This window comes from Clinocottus analis, unplaced genomic scaffold, assembly GCF_023055335.1.
Source record: "Clinocottus analis isolate CAN_PGR_092001 unplaced genomic scaffold, fCliAna1.0.p SCAF_16, whole genome shotgun sequence".
Lineage (NCBI taxonomy): Eukaryota > Metazoa > Chordata > Actinopteri > Perciformes > Cottidae > Clinocottus > Clinocottus analis.
The window spans coordinates 6,418,228-6,435,075 of NW_027175887.1; the positions used below are offsets into that span (position 1 = coordinate 6,418,228).

At 44.8% G+C, this 16,848-nt stretch overlaps 1 protein-coding gene across 3 annotated transcripts in view; it reads left to right on the plus strand.

Annotated features, from left to right (window-relative positions):
- cacnb1 (calcium channel, voltage-dependent, beta 1 subunit) overlaps positions 1 to 15,901 on the plus strand; it is a 30,040-nt gene extending 14,139 nt beyond the window's left edge. The window contains exons 3-14 of one of the 3 annotated variants that reach the window (XM_068577821.1): positions 3,492 to 3,611; positions 3,813 to 3,935; positions 4,310 to 4,446; positions 4,796 to 4,863; positions 6,551 to 6,711; positions 9,115 to 9,195; positions 9,283 to 9,341; positions 9,453 to 9,562; positions 11,993 to 12,144; positions 12,302 to 12,397; positions 12,482 to 12,667; positions 14,041 to 15,901. In XM_068577821.1, coding sequence (XP_068433922.1) covers positions 3,492 to 3,611; positions 3,813 to 3,935; positions 4,310 to 4,446; positions 4,796 to 4,863; positions 6,551 to 6,711; positions 9,115 to 9,195; positions 9,283 to 9,341; positions 9,453 to 9,562; positions 11,993 to 12,144; positions 12,302 to 12,397; positions 12,482 to 12,667; positions 14,041 to 14,583 — 1,836 coding nt within the window. In that variant the 3' untranslated portion in view covers positions 14,584 to 15,901. Of the gene's footprint in view, positions 1 to 3,491; positions 3,612 to 3,812; positions 3,936 to 4,309; positions 4,447 to 4,795; positions 4,864 to 6,550; positions 6,712 to 7,131; positions 7,161 to 9,114; positions 9,196 to 9,282; positions 9,342 to 9,452; positions 9,563 to 11,992; positions 12,145 to 12,301; positions 12,398 to 12,481 lie in introns of all 3 variants that reach the window. The other 2 variants (XM_068577823.1, XM_068577824.1) reach the window with 2 other exon arrangements.
- Positions 15,902 to 16,848: the final 947 nt, after the last annotated feature.

Here is a 16,848-nt window from a genome sequence, read left to right on the forward strand (position 1 = left end):
CACACAGGCGATCGTTTCCTTTGTTTTATGAAGAGCTTAAAGAGGAGGAAGCTCATCAAATTGTCACACCGGTTCAGTATTTTCATGATTACTTCTATCCAGCTGTGCGTACATCCTAACGTCAAATCATTTTTACATTATTAAATGTCCCCTTGTTCTTGAAATAATTTTATGAAGGTGCCATTGCATTTGAAGAATCTATTTAAACTAATTTCCCTGTTGCAGGGTGATTTTTTTTTTCCAACACTCATTATTCATAGCACTTCTGTCTTGCTTGCCCACCATCACTCCTTTTTCTATCACTCCCCCTCTGCTCTTTTGCTCTCTTTTTCCCCATGTCCATTAATCCAATATCAAACGTGAAGGAGGTGCACATTCATCACATTGGCATCCATTGTGCAGAAAATGGAGAGAAAACAGTGGCTTAATTTTCAGGATGATTACTGAGCTTCACCTCCTGCACCTGTCTTACGCTTTCTTAACCTGCTGTGCTCAATACGGAATAGTTTAGATTTGACCAGCGAGATGTGTAGAAAAGTTTCAGTTTGGTAGTCTTGTTACACATGGATGATTCCTCAAAGGCCATAATGATTTGTCTGATGTCATTATTGCTGTGGTATCCTCCAGGCGTTGAGCTCGCAGCTGTAACTCACACTGTGGGAGAAAATCATTGATGGCCTAATGTTGATTTCCCTTCAGGGTATTTTTTTTTACCATTTGACTCCTGTATCTTCCTTCCATCTCCTTCCAGATGCCGCTCTCATAGGCTGCCTGTATTAAGCTGCGAAGACGGTTACTATGACACTGCGAGGGTCTCGAGTCTGGCTCCGCCAATAGGAAAGAAGCTCTGCCATCAGGTGGCCTGTAGCTATTTTGAACAGGAGCTGTATGTGAAGTGAAGCAAGCAGCTAAATTAGAGACACAACCCAATGACATGAGGGGAGAATAAGAAGAGAGGGAAGAAAGGAAGGAGAGCGTCAGAAAGAAAAGGTGGAGGGAGTGTGTTCAGTGGCTCGCGCCGTCCATCAACACGTTCTGATAGTAGAGAAAGGGTGCGGAGAGGTTATTGATCAGTCGCTCTGTTGGCTCTCTTGTTCACATGCACCGCTTTGAAAGATATCAAATATTTACTATTGTGGCCATCGGTCCTTCTCCGTTCTCCTCCTCTTCTCTGACCGACTGTTTTTTCCCCCTCTGGTTGTGTGTGACGTGAATCAACTGGATGAGTGACTCACAAAAGCATTTGTCCACACACACACACACACACACACACACACACACACACACACACACACACACACACACACACACACACACACACACACACACACACACACACAGCCAGAGTAATCCCTCCCACTGTCTTTCTACATTTTGCTGCATCACCAACCTGTTGTCGTGAGCCAGTTGGTCTCAGGTTGTTCCAGACGTCATTTCGGCTTTTTTTTGTTTTTCATTTTCCCTCCACTAAAAAACATTCCCGTGGGTTCCCCATCAGGGTTTGTTAACCTCCACTTAGTCAGTGCTCCGTGTCGGGATGCACTTGTATGATTTAGAAGATGACTCACAGCCGGTAAGTGGGGGCGGCTGTTATTGTCCTCATTAGATGCTGCATGCCACTCACAGGATTATTCCTCCTACCTGAGTGGGATGCGGGCGCGCCGCCGCAAGCGTCTGAGTTGGAGTAAATGAAACAGGAAGTGGGGATGGTTTGTGGAGACCCGAGGACGCGAGGAGTAGCTGGCCGTTGCCTTGGCAACAGGGAGGGTCCACATTTCGCGCGCCGTTGGCAACTCGCTCAGCCTCTCGGTGCGACAGGTGGCTGAGCTCGAGTCAACATGTGTGTTTGCGTTTCGTTTGACATCAGACGGAGACGTGCGGACGCTGCTCAGAGGTGCAGAGGAGCATGAATCACACATCAGGCTCACGCACCGCAAAGATGCTTCTCTTCATGTGACTCTTTTCTTTCTCTCTGTATATATTTACACCTTCAGGAGCACTTGGTGTTTCTCATAAGGAATGACACCAATGACTCTGTCATTCACTGCTTTTTTTTATTTTTGAAGAACATATTTTTTGCTTTTTACTGTTGGCTGTAATAGAAAGATCAAACCTGGGATGTTGTCGTTTGTATGCGTCTCAACCACAAGGCCACCACGGCGTCCCACTTTGCTTCTCATCTTTTAAAATAAGAAGCATTTGCTGTGAAAACGATTCAAATTACAACAAGTTGGCAGCAAGAAGCCATGAGTTCAGAGCAGGGCTGGGTATCAGATCTCAGTACTTAAGCGTGCGACACTGATTTATATTGCATCGCAAGTTTGATATGATTCTTAAAGTGTTTACTTTTCCTTTCATCTGCAATCATTTTAGTTTTCCAGTTTAAGGTTTTATTTAAGATGTTTCTTTACTACTGATGCAACGAGCCGACATATTTTGTGAAATCAAAAAACGGCTGAAACATTGCAATACATTATTTATATGAATTGATATTCCAAACTAAGCTATATGAAAATCACTGATATCAAAACAGTTACAATAAGCAGCCTCAGTCCAGAGATGTTTGTCATACTCGTTGTGTTGTCTGACTACACATGTGAAGGGAATTTTTCATCATCATTACATATGGTGTATGTCATCTTTGTGCATTCTCACCTCTATTTTAAAATCCCACACCTAGTGACTCACTTCTTCTGCTTGGCACATTCAGCTGTCCGCATTCTTGTCAGCACCTCCTACAAAGCGCCAGGCAGCCTGTCAGCAGTAAAAAAAAAAAAAAAAAATACAGCAAGAAGAGAATAAGTGGGATTGTTATATAAGTTGAACACTCGAACACTTCAGAAGTTCAGGCTGCCGCCCTCACTGTACTACTCTGCTGAACAGTACAGTATGCCGGCGCCGCAGGCCCACAGGAGGCTCAGGTTTTTATTGTGGTATGGGTGTCTGGATGAGGGTCAGCAGCAGAGAGTCAAGTTACCGTGCATGAGTGTTGGAAACTGTAGCCACTTCATGAGAAATTCATACCTGTCCTAATATTATGAACAGTCCTCAGGCCACTTTTTTTCTCGCTCTACTTCTGTCTGTCCCTACTTGACACACCCACACACCAAATCTGTTGTACCTGTGAAAAAACACTCGACACCTCGGCCTCACTGAAGCTGCAGAGGGGAAAGGTCGGCGCGTGATGCTTCCGTCCGCTTTCATGCAATATGAAGGCAGAGACCCCCTTTTGTGTCTGTAGGTTACGCTTCTCAAGGCATTTTGACTACAAATACATTGCAATGGAAGAGCCACAACTGTTTTAAAGACGAGTAAAGTGATTTCCAGGAAACCTAAAGATGAAGACGAGTAGTCGACGGCAGACATTCAAACATACACCCAGACATTATTGAGCTCGTCCTGCGATTTCACCCGGTCTTCTCCTGTTTTTCTCACTCAAGGGTTGTGATGTTCCCCTCCTCACCTTCATGTCAACTTATTCTGCATTTTAGGGCTCTGCAGACTCCTACACCAGCCGGCCATCGGACTCAGACGTGTCCCTGGAGGAGGACCCTGAGGCTCTGAGAAAAGAGGCCGACAGACAGGCCCTCGCCACGCTCGAGAAAGCAAAGGTCAGAGTTCAACTGCTTTATCTCCACTATGCCGTCCATCTTGGTCAGTGTTAGTTTAACAGTCATCCATTTTGCCTAGTCTTCACATCGGTGTTAAGTAATTTGACACTGCTGAACTTCATCAGTGTCAAAGGGACTCTGTACTCGGAGTTGGGTGGGTTTTCTTCATATTAATATCCGTCTTTCTCATCACTGCTCCAGACCAAACCGGTTGCCTTTGCTGTGCGGACAAATGTTGGTTACAACCCCGGGCCCAGTGATGACGTTCCTGTGCAGGGCATGGCCATATCCTTCGAATCCAAAGACTTCTTGCACATTAAAGAGGTAGGAACTTCCTGAGCAGTGTTTGTGGTCTAAAGTATAACTTTGTACGAATCCTGAACTAAAGGTTAATCATATTAGCCCGCCAACTGACTGAAGAAGACCAAACGTGGCAGTTACGGTGGGTGGGAAGCCACCGAGGGATCATGATTCATGCTTTCCCCTTCTGTCAAAGCCCTTGTTAGGTTTTATCATCAAGCTTCTAAAGGTGGTATGAAAATAGTGTTACTATGTCTAAAGCCGTAACGCCATAAAATGCTATTTTATTCCCAATGACAAGAACTGGAAATTATTTCTTTGCATACGTTTTGATTTTTTATCCAACACACTGTTAAATGATTAAATATAATTGGTTCCTGGTGCCTTTCTGTTTGCAGAAATACAACAATGACTGGTGGATCGGACGTCTGGTGAAGGAGGGCTGTGAGGTGGGCTTCATCCCCAGCCCGGTCAAGCTGGAGAACACCCGTCTGCTGCAGGAGCAGAAGATGAGACAAAACCGACTCAGCTCCAGGTGACCATGAGAAACCCTCTGCAACAGGGACAGCACCACAAAAGACAATCCAGCTTTTGAAAACAGGGATTTCATATACACTCTGCCCTCCTAATAGTGTTTTTTTTCACTAAGCTCACAATGGCAGCCGTAAACTATGATGATCAGCGTCCTCTTACACGAGCAAACCTAACTATTGCTTCCTTGTATCATAACATATTTTATAGAAGTAAAATCTGTTCAAAGTTTTATTTGTTCTTGTTTAAAATTTGTAAAAAATATGAATATAATGAGTACTATGCACTCATATTTATGAAGCTACCATATTGTCTTTCTTGCACCACACAATCTTTGTTTTTCCCCATTTCAGTAAATCTGGAGGAAGCTCCAGTCTGGACGTTGCCACGGGAACCCGCAGGCCCACCCCACCTGGCACAGGTGAGGTCAGGGGGGTCTGCCTCCCAACCGACAAAATCGTGACTGTTTTTGCAAGTTTTTCGTGGGTGTCGGTGCAATCCTGACGGAGCGAGAAAGAGATGAGACAGGCGCCTGATATTTAGATGAAGATTTTAATTGGCTAGTTAGTCAGGCATGATGATGAATCACGCCGCGCCTCTGTGGGTTGCTGTGTGAAGCGCGAGAGGTCTTAGGTCTGTCATTTGCACACAGGACGGGACTGAAATAGAGCTGAGAATGGACCGCGCTCACTACACTTGACAAGTATGTCTAGCTTGTGTGTGTGCGTCATCCATTTGGGAAGACGACACAGAGCTGCTTCTCAATATTCAGAGAGACAGCAGGCGAGGTGGAAGTGCAAACATGAGGGAAATACCCAGGTTGAACGTTGTTTTGTTAATCAAATAGCACTGAACCAAACTCAATACGTGTATAGTAGAAACCACACTTGTATAATACACCTAGTGCCTACAGTAAGTGGCCAATCTGACTTAAAGGGTCATTTCAAACTTAATTTACATTATTCCTATGGTCTGAGGCAGTCCATGAACACCTCTGAACTCTCTTATAACGTGTGGAACTGCTCCATAGACAATGAGTTGAAAAAGATAGGATCTCGGAGAATAAAGGCACATTATCAGTTTTACAACTGAGAACACAGTTTAATAGAATTGAGCTCTCCAGACTTTATATTTGATACTTGAACAGCTCATGTTCATAAATGTTGATTGTGCTTTCCAGGCCGTGGAAATAACATACTGGAACTTTGAATTTAGGTGGTGTTCCCCTTTAAAGCAAAATGTTTGTATATTGGGACAAAATCCACGTATTTACACCCCTGAAGCTCACTAGTTAAAATGCTACATCTTGTTTGTTTAATTAGTAGAAAAAAACAAAGTGTATGTATATGTTGTTGTTATGATTAAACAGATGAGATATAAAGCATCAATACGTAAAAAGCAGGCCAATTTTGTTCTTGTTTGACGGAGCCCGGCTGGCTGTTTCCCACTGCTTTCAGTCTTTGTGCTGAGCTAAGACAACCAGCTGTAGCCTCGTATACATATCGGACCGAGAAGTATTAATCTTGTCATCTCTCAACTCCAGGGAAGAAAGGGAAAAGCTATTTCCCAAAATCTAGAACGATTCCTTTGAAAACAAAACCTCCGCGGGCCCCGTCGGCCCCCTCCTCTGCACATACATCACCAACAATAATACCGACAAGCACTTCATTTGAAACCCCGGCTTTCCTCTCTGCTTGGTTCCTTCTTTCCCATCTACTACTTTCCTCCAGTTTCCTCTGCAGCCTCCTTTACACATCTGCTCTGAACCTTCTCTGTCTGTTTATGTTATTATACGCCACATCTGTGCCGTCCTTTGTGATAATCTGGCGTGTTCTTATTTTTTACTCTTGTTCATGTTGTTGCCAGTTTAAATCCTACAATTCCACCTTTTTTTGATCTCAGCAACATCTTTTGCAATGTCTTCCATGCCTCTTTCTGGATGCATCTCACAACCGTACTTCTATTTCCTCCTCTCCTTTTGCTTTTGCTCTTCTATTATTTCCTCTTCTCCCATCCTCTTTTACTTTGCCTTGTCCTTCTCTTCCTTCTCTTCTTCCTTGTCTGTCCCTCTCTCTCTCTCTGCACCGCTCGCCCTTACGCCTCATCAGCTCACGTGGACATGTCCTCTGTGTCCTTTGACGTTGACCCTCTCGACCTGGATGCCGAGGAGCCCCCTGAGTTCCAGGGTGACCCTCGCTCCACCAAGGGCGTGTCAGGCAGCGTAACGTCCCCTCAGGCCAACGCCCACCGACTGCCCTTCTTTAAGAAGGTAACATACGGGGGCCCGGGATAACTCGCTCATCTTGCCAGCCTCCGGTCCGCATTGCTCCCTGACTCGTCCAAGATCCTTCCCCTCTCACTAACCGCTCACAACTGAACTGTCCCTCCCGCTACTGTAGGTCCTGAATCTAACACTGTGTGGCCCCTCAGGCTGCGGTCACAACTGCGCTGACATATGTTTGACTGTTTGTTTCTGTGCTTGTCAGCTGGGAGAGGCCTTGAACTAACGGATAAACTCTGAAATGGCGTCTGCAGCAAGTGCTGGCAGTCAGTGTGAACTCTGTTTTAATCCATCAACAGCTCCTCCACCCCACTAATCCTAACCTGTCGATAACCAAATGTGCTCTTGTGTTTTGTGCTTTGTTTTGTTTTTTGTCCCTTCTGGCTTTTGTGTGGAATGATACTGTAGGTGGGCCAGCTAAACAGAAACAGAAGTCGGTGAGTGTGGTTTGTTCTCAAAACTAACCTCTAACATTTCAACTTCTTACTCCCCGTCTGTTGTCTCACATGCTCCTTCCTGTGCTGGTAAGAAACCAGTCCACCGAATATTCTCCTAGCGCCGTTTATGCTTCCAAGGACGCATCACACCATGTAATATTCACAGGATCGTTTGTGAATCACTGTGTGACGCCTCTGTCATTTCCCCTGAGCTCGTATCACAGCTGTCAGTGTGCAGGTGCAGATCCAGCCCGGACCCTGTTAGTCAGAGTGTAACAGTAACTCATCCTGACATGCTTTCATTGGCATTTATGACGGCTAATTTGAGTGGCAATAGCTCACAATCAGCTGTTTTTATGCTTTTCAGCACAATTTGAATCACGCGTTAAGGCTGCAGGATGAATGTGAATAACAATATCTCAGCACTAGCATTTTGTGATTATATAATTCAACAGAGATATGGTCAAAATTTGCACTCAGACTCTTTTTGGGCCAACAATACACATTGAAAAGTAAAACTCATGTTCATACCATGTTTAGAGGATCCTATAATGTCCAAGAATGATATATACTGTACATCTTTAAGTACCATAGATCTATTTTTAGAAAATGTAATATATTTTGTTTGCTGTAAACATGGCAACTAGTAGTTGTAGTATTTTAGAAGAATCGGATTGTACACATTGTACAATAAACTGTAATATTGAGCTCTTATCCAGATCTGTATTATGCACACCACCCTGCCTGTTACTCACCACACTAAGTTGTGCACTGCGCTCATGTTATTCAAAACCAACGAGCACTTTTATGTTCTGTTCTGTGCTCCAGCGCTGCCCTTTTAGACACAAGAGCTGTTTGGAAACTTTAAAAATATCTATATTTTTAGCTTGTGTGAATACAAATGAGGTGAAATGAGCCCGTGTGGCTCTGCTTTATGTAATGTAATGGAGCGGTGCACTCCAGCACTATCTCCTGCTTGAAGAGCTGCACAGCACACACATAGAGTAGGGGATGTGCTTGAAATACAGATCAGAAAAAAATACATCCAATTTGGACATTCACAAGGTATACACACATGTGACCGTTTCCCCCTCGATCTCATTGAAAAACAGACTGTGTCTAAAGAGCACAAACGCTTATGAATCCTTCTAGATGAATCATTCCTTTCATGATTCGTAATGTATAAATAAACCTAAAGTTCAGCCGCAGCCATATGGGTTGTGTTTGTGTGTGGGTGTTGTGTGTATGTCCTATAAGTCTCTGTGATGTTTAATGTAAATGGCTGTAAAAAGCCACAGAGTGTATATACAGGCTATTTACATTGTGAAAGATTTCTGAAAATAGGACAACATATAGTGTAATGGGTGTAAATGGGTTCGAGCTGTAAGAGAGATGTGTGCATTGAACATTATGATTATTGTAGATTTTCACCATATATGGGTACAAGTGGGCTTAAGAAATTTCTTTAAATAACAAAGTTGAAGCACAAACGAAAAAGAAAGTGCATTTTTTTCCATGAAAATCACAATTCAGCAATTACTGGCAGTAATAACTTTAGTGCAGATGCACAACCAAAGGAGAAAAGAGAAAAGTGTGAAGTATGACGCCTGTGTTAGAGCAGCAGCTGACACCCTAGCGTCTGGTTTAATTATGGACACTTTACTTATGTGAGACTGCAGACCAAGAAATAGAGTGCTGTTCAGTGGCAAATTGATCCCTTTCTCCAAACATTCATAGTTAGTATATGAAACGAATCGACTCCAGCGTCTGAAACTCACCATCCATCAATCTGCCCGCTCAGAGAGGGGAAGAGAGGTTTTGGGTCGAGTTAATGCAGATTCATGTGTGACTTGTACATCGGCGTGAGCTTTAATGAACTCCTCTGAGAGTACGTTCAGGCGCAACATGCCGGCTTCACTCACCCCGATGTTGGTGCTTTCTCTCTCTGGCCCAGATGGAGCATGTTCCCCCCTACGACGTGGTTCCCTCCATGAGACCTATCATCCTCGTCGGGCCGTCACTTAAAGGATATGAGGTAAACTTGCAACAGGTGCTTGTTGCACATTGAATTTTACTTTCATTGTTTGTTTTTTTTGTCTTACGGCTGGTGTTTGGTCTTCAGGTCACAGACATGATGCAGAAAGCACTCTTTGACTTTCTGAAACACAAGTTTGAGGGCAGGTAAGAATGAGATCATCCGCTATCCACAGCCATTATGCACTGTCGGCTAGCCTTTAAGTGGTTTCGGTTTTCTGACCCGGTAACGACTGGTGCACTGGACGTCCGTTTCAGGATATCCATCACACGAGTGACAGCGGACATCTCCCTGGCCAAACGTTCAGTCCTCAACAACCCCAGCAAACACACCATCATTGAGCGCTCGAGTACCCGCTCTAGCCTGGGTAAGACCACACAGAGCCGCCTCGGATCTGCACAAACCACAACCAAAGACAACTGCCATTGAGTCTGCAGTTCAGACAATAATTACTCTTATTTTGTTATTGGACAGCACACAAATATTACAGCAGTAAAGAGCAAGCCAATGAAACGCATTTATTTCATCACGTCATGTTGCGAAACATCCATTTAAATACGTTTCCCTATATGTGTTTCATGTCTTTATTGCTTTGTGTGTCCAGATAGACAGACATATATGTTTACTGAGAGAGAGAGAGAGAGAGAGAGAGAGAGAGAGAGAGAGAGAGAGAGAGAGAGAGATGATAGACTTTACATGGGATTTGTTGACGATAAGGAAAATATAGTATATGATCAGATCTATTTATGACTTATGACTGTCCTTTCAGAGGCCGTACAAAAACCTGTTTACATATTTAGTTTTTGTGATGCTGCAGTGGTTAAGACAACGACAAAGAATATCGGCAAGCATGTGCATATTTTGTAATTTGGACATACTCAGCAAAGATCCTGGTGATGACACATGATTTATGAGTTGAATGTAATGAGGGCTGCATGTTTTTTTTATGCCTCTACTCTTGAACAGCTGTTTCAGGTTGTCTTTTGAACTTCACATCTCAGATAAGCCTGGAGAGAAATTCTTCGACACAAATGTCCACCTGGACTTAATGTTGAACTGAAACATATTTTAGGCCATAACTCATGAATTCATATGCTAATTATGACAATTTCAAGTGTACAACAAGACAAAATGATGAAGTGATGACATTTTAGACAGACATGGATGTAAACTGCAACGTGACTGGTTGGCAAAGGCGTAGTTGGAGACAGAATTGCAAATCATAGTTTGACAAACTATAGTTCTATGTTCGAGTACATTTAGCTTGGTCATACAAAGAAAATGTGAAGTTTTTGTGTAGTCTGATCTGGCCTCCTTTCTTTCTTCATCCTGTCTTTTCTGCCCTTCAACCATCATCCTTCTTTCTCTCCCACTTCCCATCTTCTTCTTCTTCTTCTTCCACTCTTTATTGGTTCAGACGTTCTGGGTATGTATGCTCTCCTTGCAACAAAACGATGAAGCCTCTCTCCTTCCTCACCCTCCCCTTTTCTCCTCACTATATTCATCATCTGCTCATACATCGTTTGTCTGCCCGTCTGCTTGCCTGTCAGTTTCTCTGTTCCTCATGCTTCCGTGTGACAGCCAGTAGTCTCGAACAAAAAGAAAGGAATTACAAAATCAAAGCCGTAAGAGATCTGTGGGAGGGCAGCAGGACGGCTGGTGTCCGCTCGAAACTATGAGCGGGGAGTGAGCAGAGATTTTTTTTTGTGACCCACGTATAAAGCAAGTCATATACTGTATGTGTGCTATCACTCCCAAGGGTCGCCTTTATGGAAGCCGGACCTCGCCTCGTGCACTCCGTCACGTCGTGTCCGCTGAGCCAGTTTCTTTCTGCAGTCAAATCCAAATTTCTAAAAAAGTCCCAAGTCTTTGTTGAGGTTAATGGAAACCTTGCCGCTATTTCCTTTATGTTAAAGTTCACGTTTCTTATCACTCTGCCGAGCACGCGCCCGATTTTTGCCTCCAGCTTTAATTCCCAGTCCTCTGGACGCTGCTGAAACGTGTGCAGGCTTCGTCTCTCCAGAGATTGCCGTGCCCCCCGTTATCTCTCTCTGTTGCTGGGCCGGCGGCGCACACAGCTCGGAGGCGCTGTGGTCTGACCAGACAGGCGAGGAACAGTCTGGTTTCCGGTTTTAATCTCTCTCCTCACACGTCAACAGGCTGATTAAAAAGAAAAAAGGCGGCGACTGTGTTTGAAATGCTAAATAACAGGTTCTTGGAGGCTGTAGTTGAGGAACAATGAAAACAAAACACACAAGCGGTCCAACAGATTTGAGTGGTTCTCCTGATAACAACCTGATGAATAATTACTGCTGTGCCCATTAGCGCTAACAACAACTAATGTTCCACCTAATTTGTTTTAAGAGGGGTTTTTTTTCTGTTTTATTGACATGGTGAGAAATTGTGCTCTTAGTATTAGTGATTACAAGTGCAACAGGCATCTCATTCTTAAGTGCCTCCCTCCTTTTAAAATATAAAAGGCTCAGACGCACGTAAGGACATTGCAAATGTTGGGAAGCGGCAACAGAATGAGGATGCGGCACTGCTCCATTTAGCTGTGCTTAAATGGAACTTGAACTGTGATCCAATCTAATTCATACGCTTTGAACAGTTTTTTTTTGTTGTTGTTTTCTTTCTCCTAAAAAATCTTAATCATGCATGATGAAGTACAAACATGTTGGTTATGTACTTATGGCTGATATGCGGTGCTGCATCTTCTCAAAGAGGGAGGTAGTTTACGCGATCGTTTTGCTTTCTCACTGTATTTATGTGTCTTATCTGTGTCCCGGGCCTTCAGCGGAGGTGCAGAGTGAGATTGAGCGTATCTTTGAGCTGGCGCGCACTCTCCAGCTGGTCGCTCTGGATGCCGACACCATCAACCACCCCTCTCAGCTGGCGAAGACCTCCCTGGCTCCCATCATTGTCTACATCAAAATAGCCTCACCTAAGGTATGGCACCAGATGACCTGGGATCTTTCAGATGAACATTTTTAATAATATTTGTACATGTGTTAGCAATGTATTAATCGTCTGTAAAGTGTTGCCTGGATTTAAACTGCCTTCCTACACTTACGTAAAACATTTGAGTGTCGTTGCCTCCCTGCAGGTCCTCCAGAGGCTCATCAAATCGAGGGGGAAGTCTCAGGCGAAACACCTAAATGTGCAGATGGTGGCAGCAGACAAGTTGGCCCAATGCCCACCTGTGAGTTCTGCTTTGAGACTTCAGTGATAAAAGATCTAAAACGTTAAAGAACTTCTGAAAATAGTAACCCATCGATTTTGGCAGGAATTGTTCGACATCATCCTGGACGAGAACCAGCTGGAGGACGCCTGCGAACACCTGGCCGACTACCTGGAGGCCTACTGGAAGGCGACGCACCCCCCGAGCAGCAATCCTCCCAACCCCCTGCTCAACCGTACAATGGCGACGGCGGCCCTGGCCGCCTCCCCTGAGCCCGTCTCCAACCTGCAGGTACAGGTGCTCACCTCCCTGCGCAGAAATATGGATATGTGGCCCGACATGGAAAGTGCCATAGCCAATGAGGGGAAAGTGGAAGAGCATGCTCTCTGAAGTCCAGCAGGAAGGCGGGCGAGGACTCCGGCAACCCAACCTCAACCCAGCAGCCTGCTCTCTCTACACTGAAGGAGAAGTGCATCGAAAACCTGTTCATGCTGTATATAGAAACACATTCACACAAACACACCTGACATACTCATGAGCCAAATTGACACATGTGAACAGCTAGCTTTTAGAGCACCCACAAGAAAGATTACGTAGTCTGTTTGCTTCGCTGCAGCTGTGAGAGCAGCGCAACTCAAACCACACTGGACTCCAGGAGTGACCCAGAAGGCACCTCTGCCGCTGGGGCCCCCTCCATTTCGCTGTAATCAAGAGTAAAATGATATCTGCCCTCTTTAGCTCGGTGGCCTCCTTTCTTCGGCACTTTTTTTCTTCTTGAGAGGAGGAATCCAGTTTGCTGTCCTCCTCCGTGTTGCCATGGCACTGCCCCTGAAAACAGCAAGTCATGTCCGCCTCTTCAAACAGAGCTGCTTATTTTGGAGGAGGCTGTTACTAACACTCTGTCTACTTTAAACTTTTTGTATAACCATTTTAACAGCAAAATACTAATCGGCCGTGGATCTATTCATAAGTTACGACTGGCTACACATCAATTATGATGAGTCGCGCACTGGTAAATATATTTATGTCAGTCGAGCCACAATATTGCACCAAATAGCTTGAAACATGTTTTATGTCTCCATTTTATTGAGGCGGCAACACAACTACTCCAAAAACAACAAGAATCTAAGAGCCAATTGACCTTCACATCAGCTGTTATTTCTTGATTCATGTGAAATGGTTTCAGTATCACATAATCGTATAATTGTCATTTTGACATTTTTGCTTTTTTTTCTGCCACGAGGTCAATCTGCCAGAAGGTGGCGCTGCTGTAACGTTAGATATTGAGTCTGCTCGTTGAATAACTTATATTGTGTGTTGGGGTTTGCTGGTAGGTATCATGATTTAAAAAAAAAAACGATCAGTTAGGAGAACTAATTTGTTTGACTAATTGAATATTTGCCGTGTTTGTTTCGTGTTGATCGTAAGCCAGTGTGTGTTTGTGTACACCATGAAAACCTGGAGTGTGTGTGCCCGTGCGAGTTATGAATGAATTGTCGGTCACGCACACTAATGTTTTCAAAACCGCAGGTCTGTCTAATCATTGTGGTTCTGTGTCCGTGCTCGGCCTGGTGCTAACCCTGCTGACTAACCACTGACGGTTTGGTTCTGCTCTGCTGTTTGTGTCTCTGCATGGTCGCTGTGTGGCATGGCTGTGGCTGCAGGGGCCGTACCTGGTGCACGGGGAGCAGAAGCGGGAAGGGCCTCTGACAGAGTGCGACGGGAGCGGCACCCTGCATGACTATCAGACAGACACGGGAGGGAAACCTCAGCAGCAGCAGGAGCAGCAGCAAGCGTACCTGCGCTCCTCTCGTGGCCAGCTCAGGGGAGGAAGCGGCCGCGGGCTGTCGAGGCAAGACACCTTTGACTCTGAGACCCAGGGCAGCCGGGACTCCGCGTACACTGAGGCCGGCGACTCCTGCATGGACATTGAGACCGACCCCTACGAAGAGCCCGAGCCGTACCGAGGCGGTGGGGGCAGCCGCCTCCACCTGGCGCAGCATCACGGCAGACAGGCGTCCTGGGAAGACGAGGGCGCCGAGCCGGACCAGGAGAACCTGAACCACCCGACGATGCCGAGCCAGACGCAGCCGCACGGACGCGCCAAGCTGAGGGAGCGCTACTGCCAGGACCCCGTGGACACCGGGGCCAACATGAGCCACAACAAGAACCAGGACGACTGGGGGAGGGACGTCTACATCCGCTGAGCGCGCATCGTACCACAGAGGCACCGAAGCTACTGGACAGACAGAGAGATGAGGGGAGGGAGGGAGGGAGGGAGAGAGGGGACGTTCAGGTTTGGGGTTCAGAAGGAACTGAAGTGTGGGTTCGGGGCCATGCCAGTCAGGCTAACAAGTGAATCTGTTTACATCCCAGTACAATGTAAAGAAAAACATCAACTGCCAGATGCCATTCTTGTCAACTTCTTGCAATTCAATTTAGTTATGTTTAGAAAAAAATACTATCGGTCTGTTTTTTTTTTTTTGTTTCTTCCGTTAATACTGCATGAATATCATGGATTTCTATACTGACAGCACGAGGACAGTAATTGTTACGATTGTGAATCTCTGATTGTGATCTGTATGACTCGATCGCTCCTTCAGTTGTAGAGTGTGAAGGCCGGTGGAGCTGTAGTCCTTCCTGTCTGTCCTCTGCAGTCTTAAACAGGGTCTAATGTCACCGCCCCCATGTACAGTGTCGGGGTTTCTCTTTACCTTAATCTCACTCAGTGCTCTTGGATTTCTCCCGTACTGAGATCCAGAAGTAATGAGTGTCTCGCCTCCACATTCTTATCACCCAGACCTTAAAAAAAAAACAAAGCTGGTGGAGAAGTTGCCATATTTTAACACAACAATTTATCGATGTTGCTACACTCATGTAAGCTTGACAACAACAAAGACTCCAAAGACGTTTACTTCTTCCCTGACCTGGTTCAGCCACTGTACCCGACGACATGTCTGACCCAGTCCTCCCGTTTCTGTTTTCCTCTCCCCTGCGGGCGTCAAAGGGCGCCCGCAGTAATCATTTGTTCTCTGTTTTTTCTAGCGTGGTGGAGATTCAAAGCAGCACCGCAGTTGTAGTTGTGTGAATGAAGTGTCCTGCCTTAGTCACTCGCAACCTAAAACACCTTTATTTCAAGAAAACTCCAATCACAAGTGCCGGAATGTCTCGCCAAGCCATGTCCACCACTGCCACGGTGGGATGTCTTAACTCTCGTTCTACTCGTTTTCATACCACATCTGTGTCTCTTCGTGTCTCGTGGCTACTCTGCACGGTAGCCCATGCTGTCGCTCCAGCACGTCGCTCCAGCACGTAGCTCATGTCGTTTTTTTCTTTGCACCAGCTTCGTCGTCTGTTTTTCAGGGCTAATGGTTATATACAAAGTACTTGTGTGTGGGTGTGCGTGTGTGTGTGTGTGTGCGTGCGTGTGTGTGTGTGTGTGTGTGTGTGTGGTCAATCACTCCCAACTTCCACCCAAACGGCTAGCTTGTCTGATATTAAATACCACTCTCTTCTTACACTTGATTTCTGACTGAATTGGTGTTGTTTTTTCCTGTGGACATTTGCAATTCTATTTTTTATTTTAAATCTTCTGTTCTTGTGAGGTAGTGAGAGGAGTATCAAGTGGGGTGGTGGAGGTGGGATGGGGGGGTCTAGGATCAGCTGTGGTCATTACTCAGTTATCTATAATGGAGAATCCATGAATGTCTTTGGTGGGCTGATTTTGCCCACCCGTCTTCAGTTGAATAAATAAATATTAAATAATGATCAGTAAATAATGTTATTGTTGCGTTATCGCAATTGTTAAAAAATATGAAATAACATGTATCATTGGTGCCTGATTGTAGCTACATTTTGCTTTTTCTGCCTTTCATTTTTAATCTGTGGATAAATTCGTATTTTAATTAAAAATTGAATCAAAAAAATGCGATTGTGTCACTTCATGAATGCGCCGAGAGGTCAAGACAGATTTCAAAGATGCAAAACTTTTATCTGTTCATCTCGATAGTCATTACATTTTCTGTCTTTAAAAGGGATTTAAGTTTAGGGGAAACCATGTATCACAAAGGCCTCGGCTTTTTCCAATAATTGATTACACAATTGAACAGCACTGAATGTTACCCTGCTAGAACATATCCGGAGGCTTCAATGAGACGGAAACAAAGGCCACATTGTTGGTTTCAGGACGCACACGTCAACATAACTTGACTTGGTAAAAAGAAAACATTCTAGTGCATCAACACTTTACTGTTTCCTCTTCTACTGAACACTCCTCTCTAATTGCAGGACATTTGATCACGCCTACTAAGTATTTCGGTCGAGGAGGAAACACAATATGAAAAAGACTGAAGTTAAAGTGCAGCTATATCCAGGATGTGGTTTGTTTTTCTCGTATTCATTGTTTTTATAATCTCAACAGCTGCAGTGAAGGAAATGTCACACATGAGCAAATGGTTTCCATCTGAAACCTG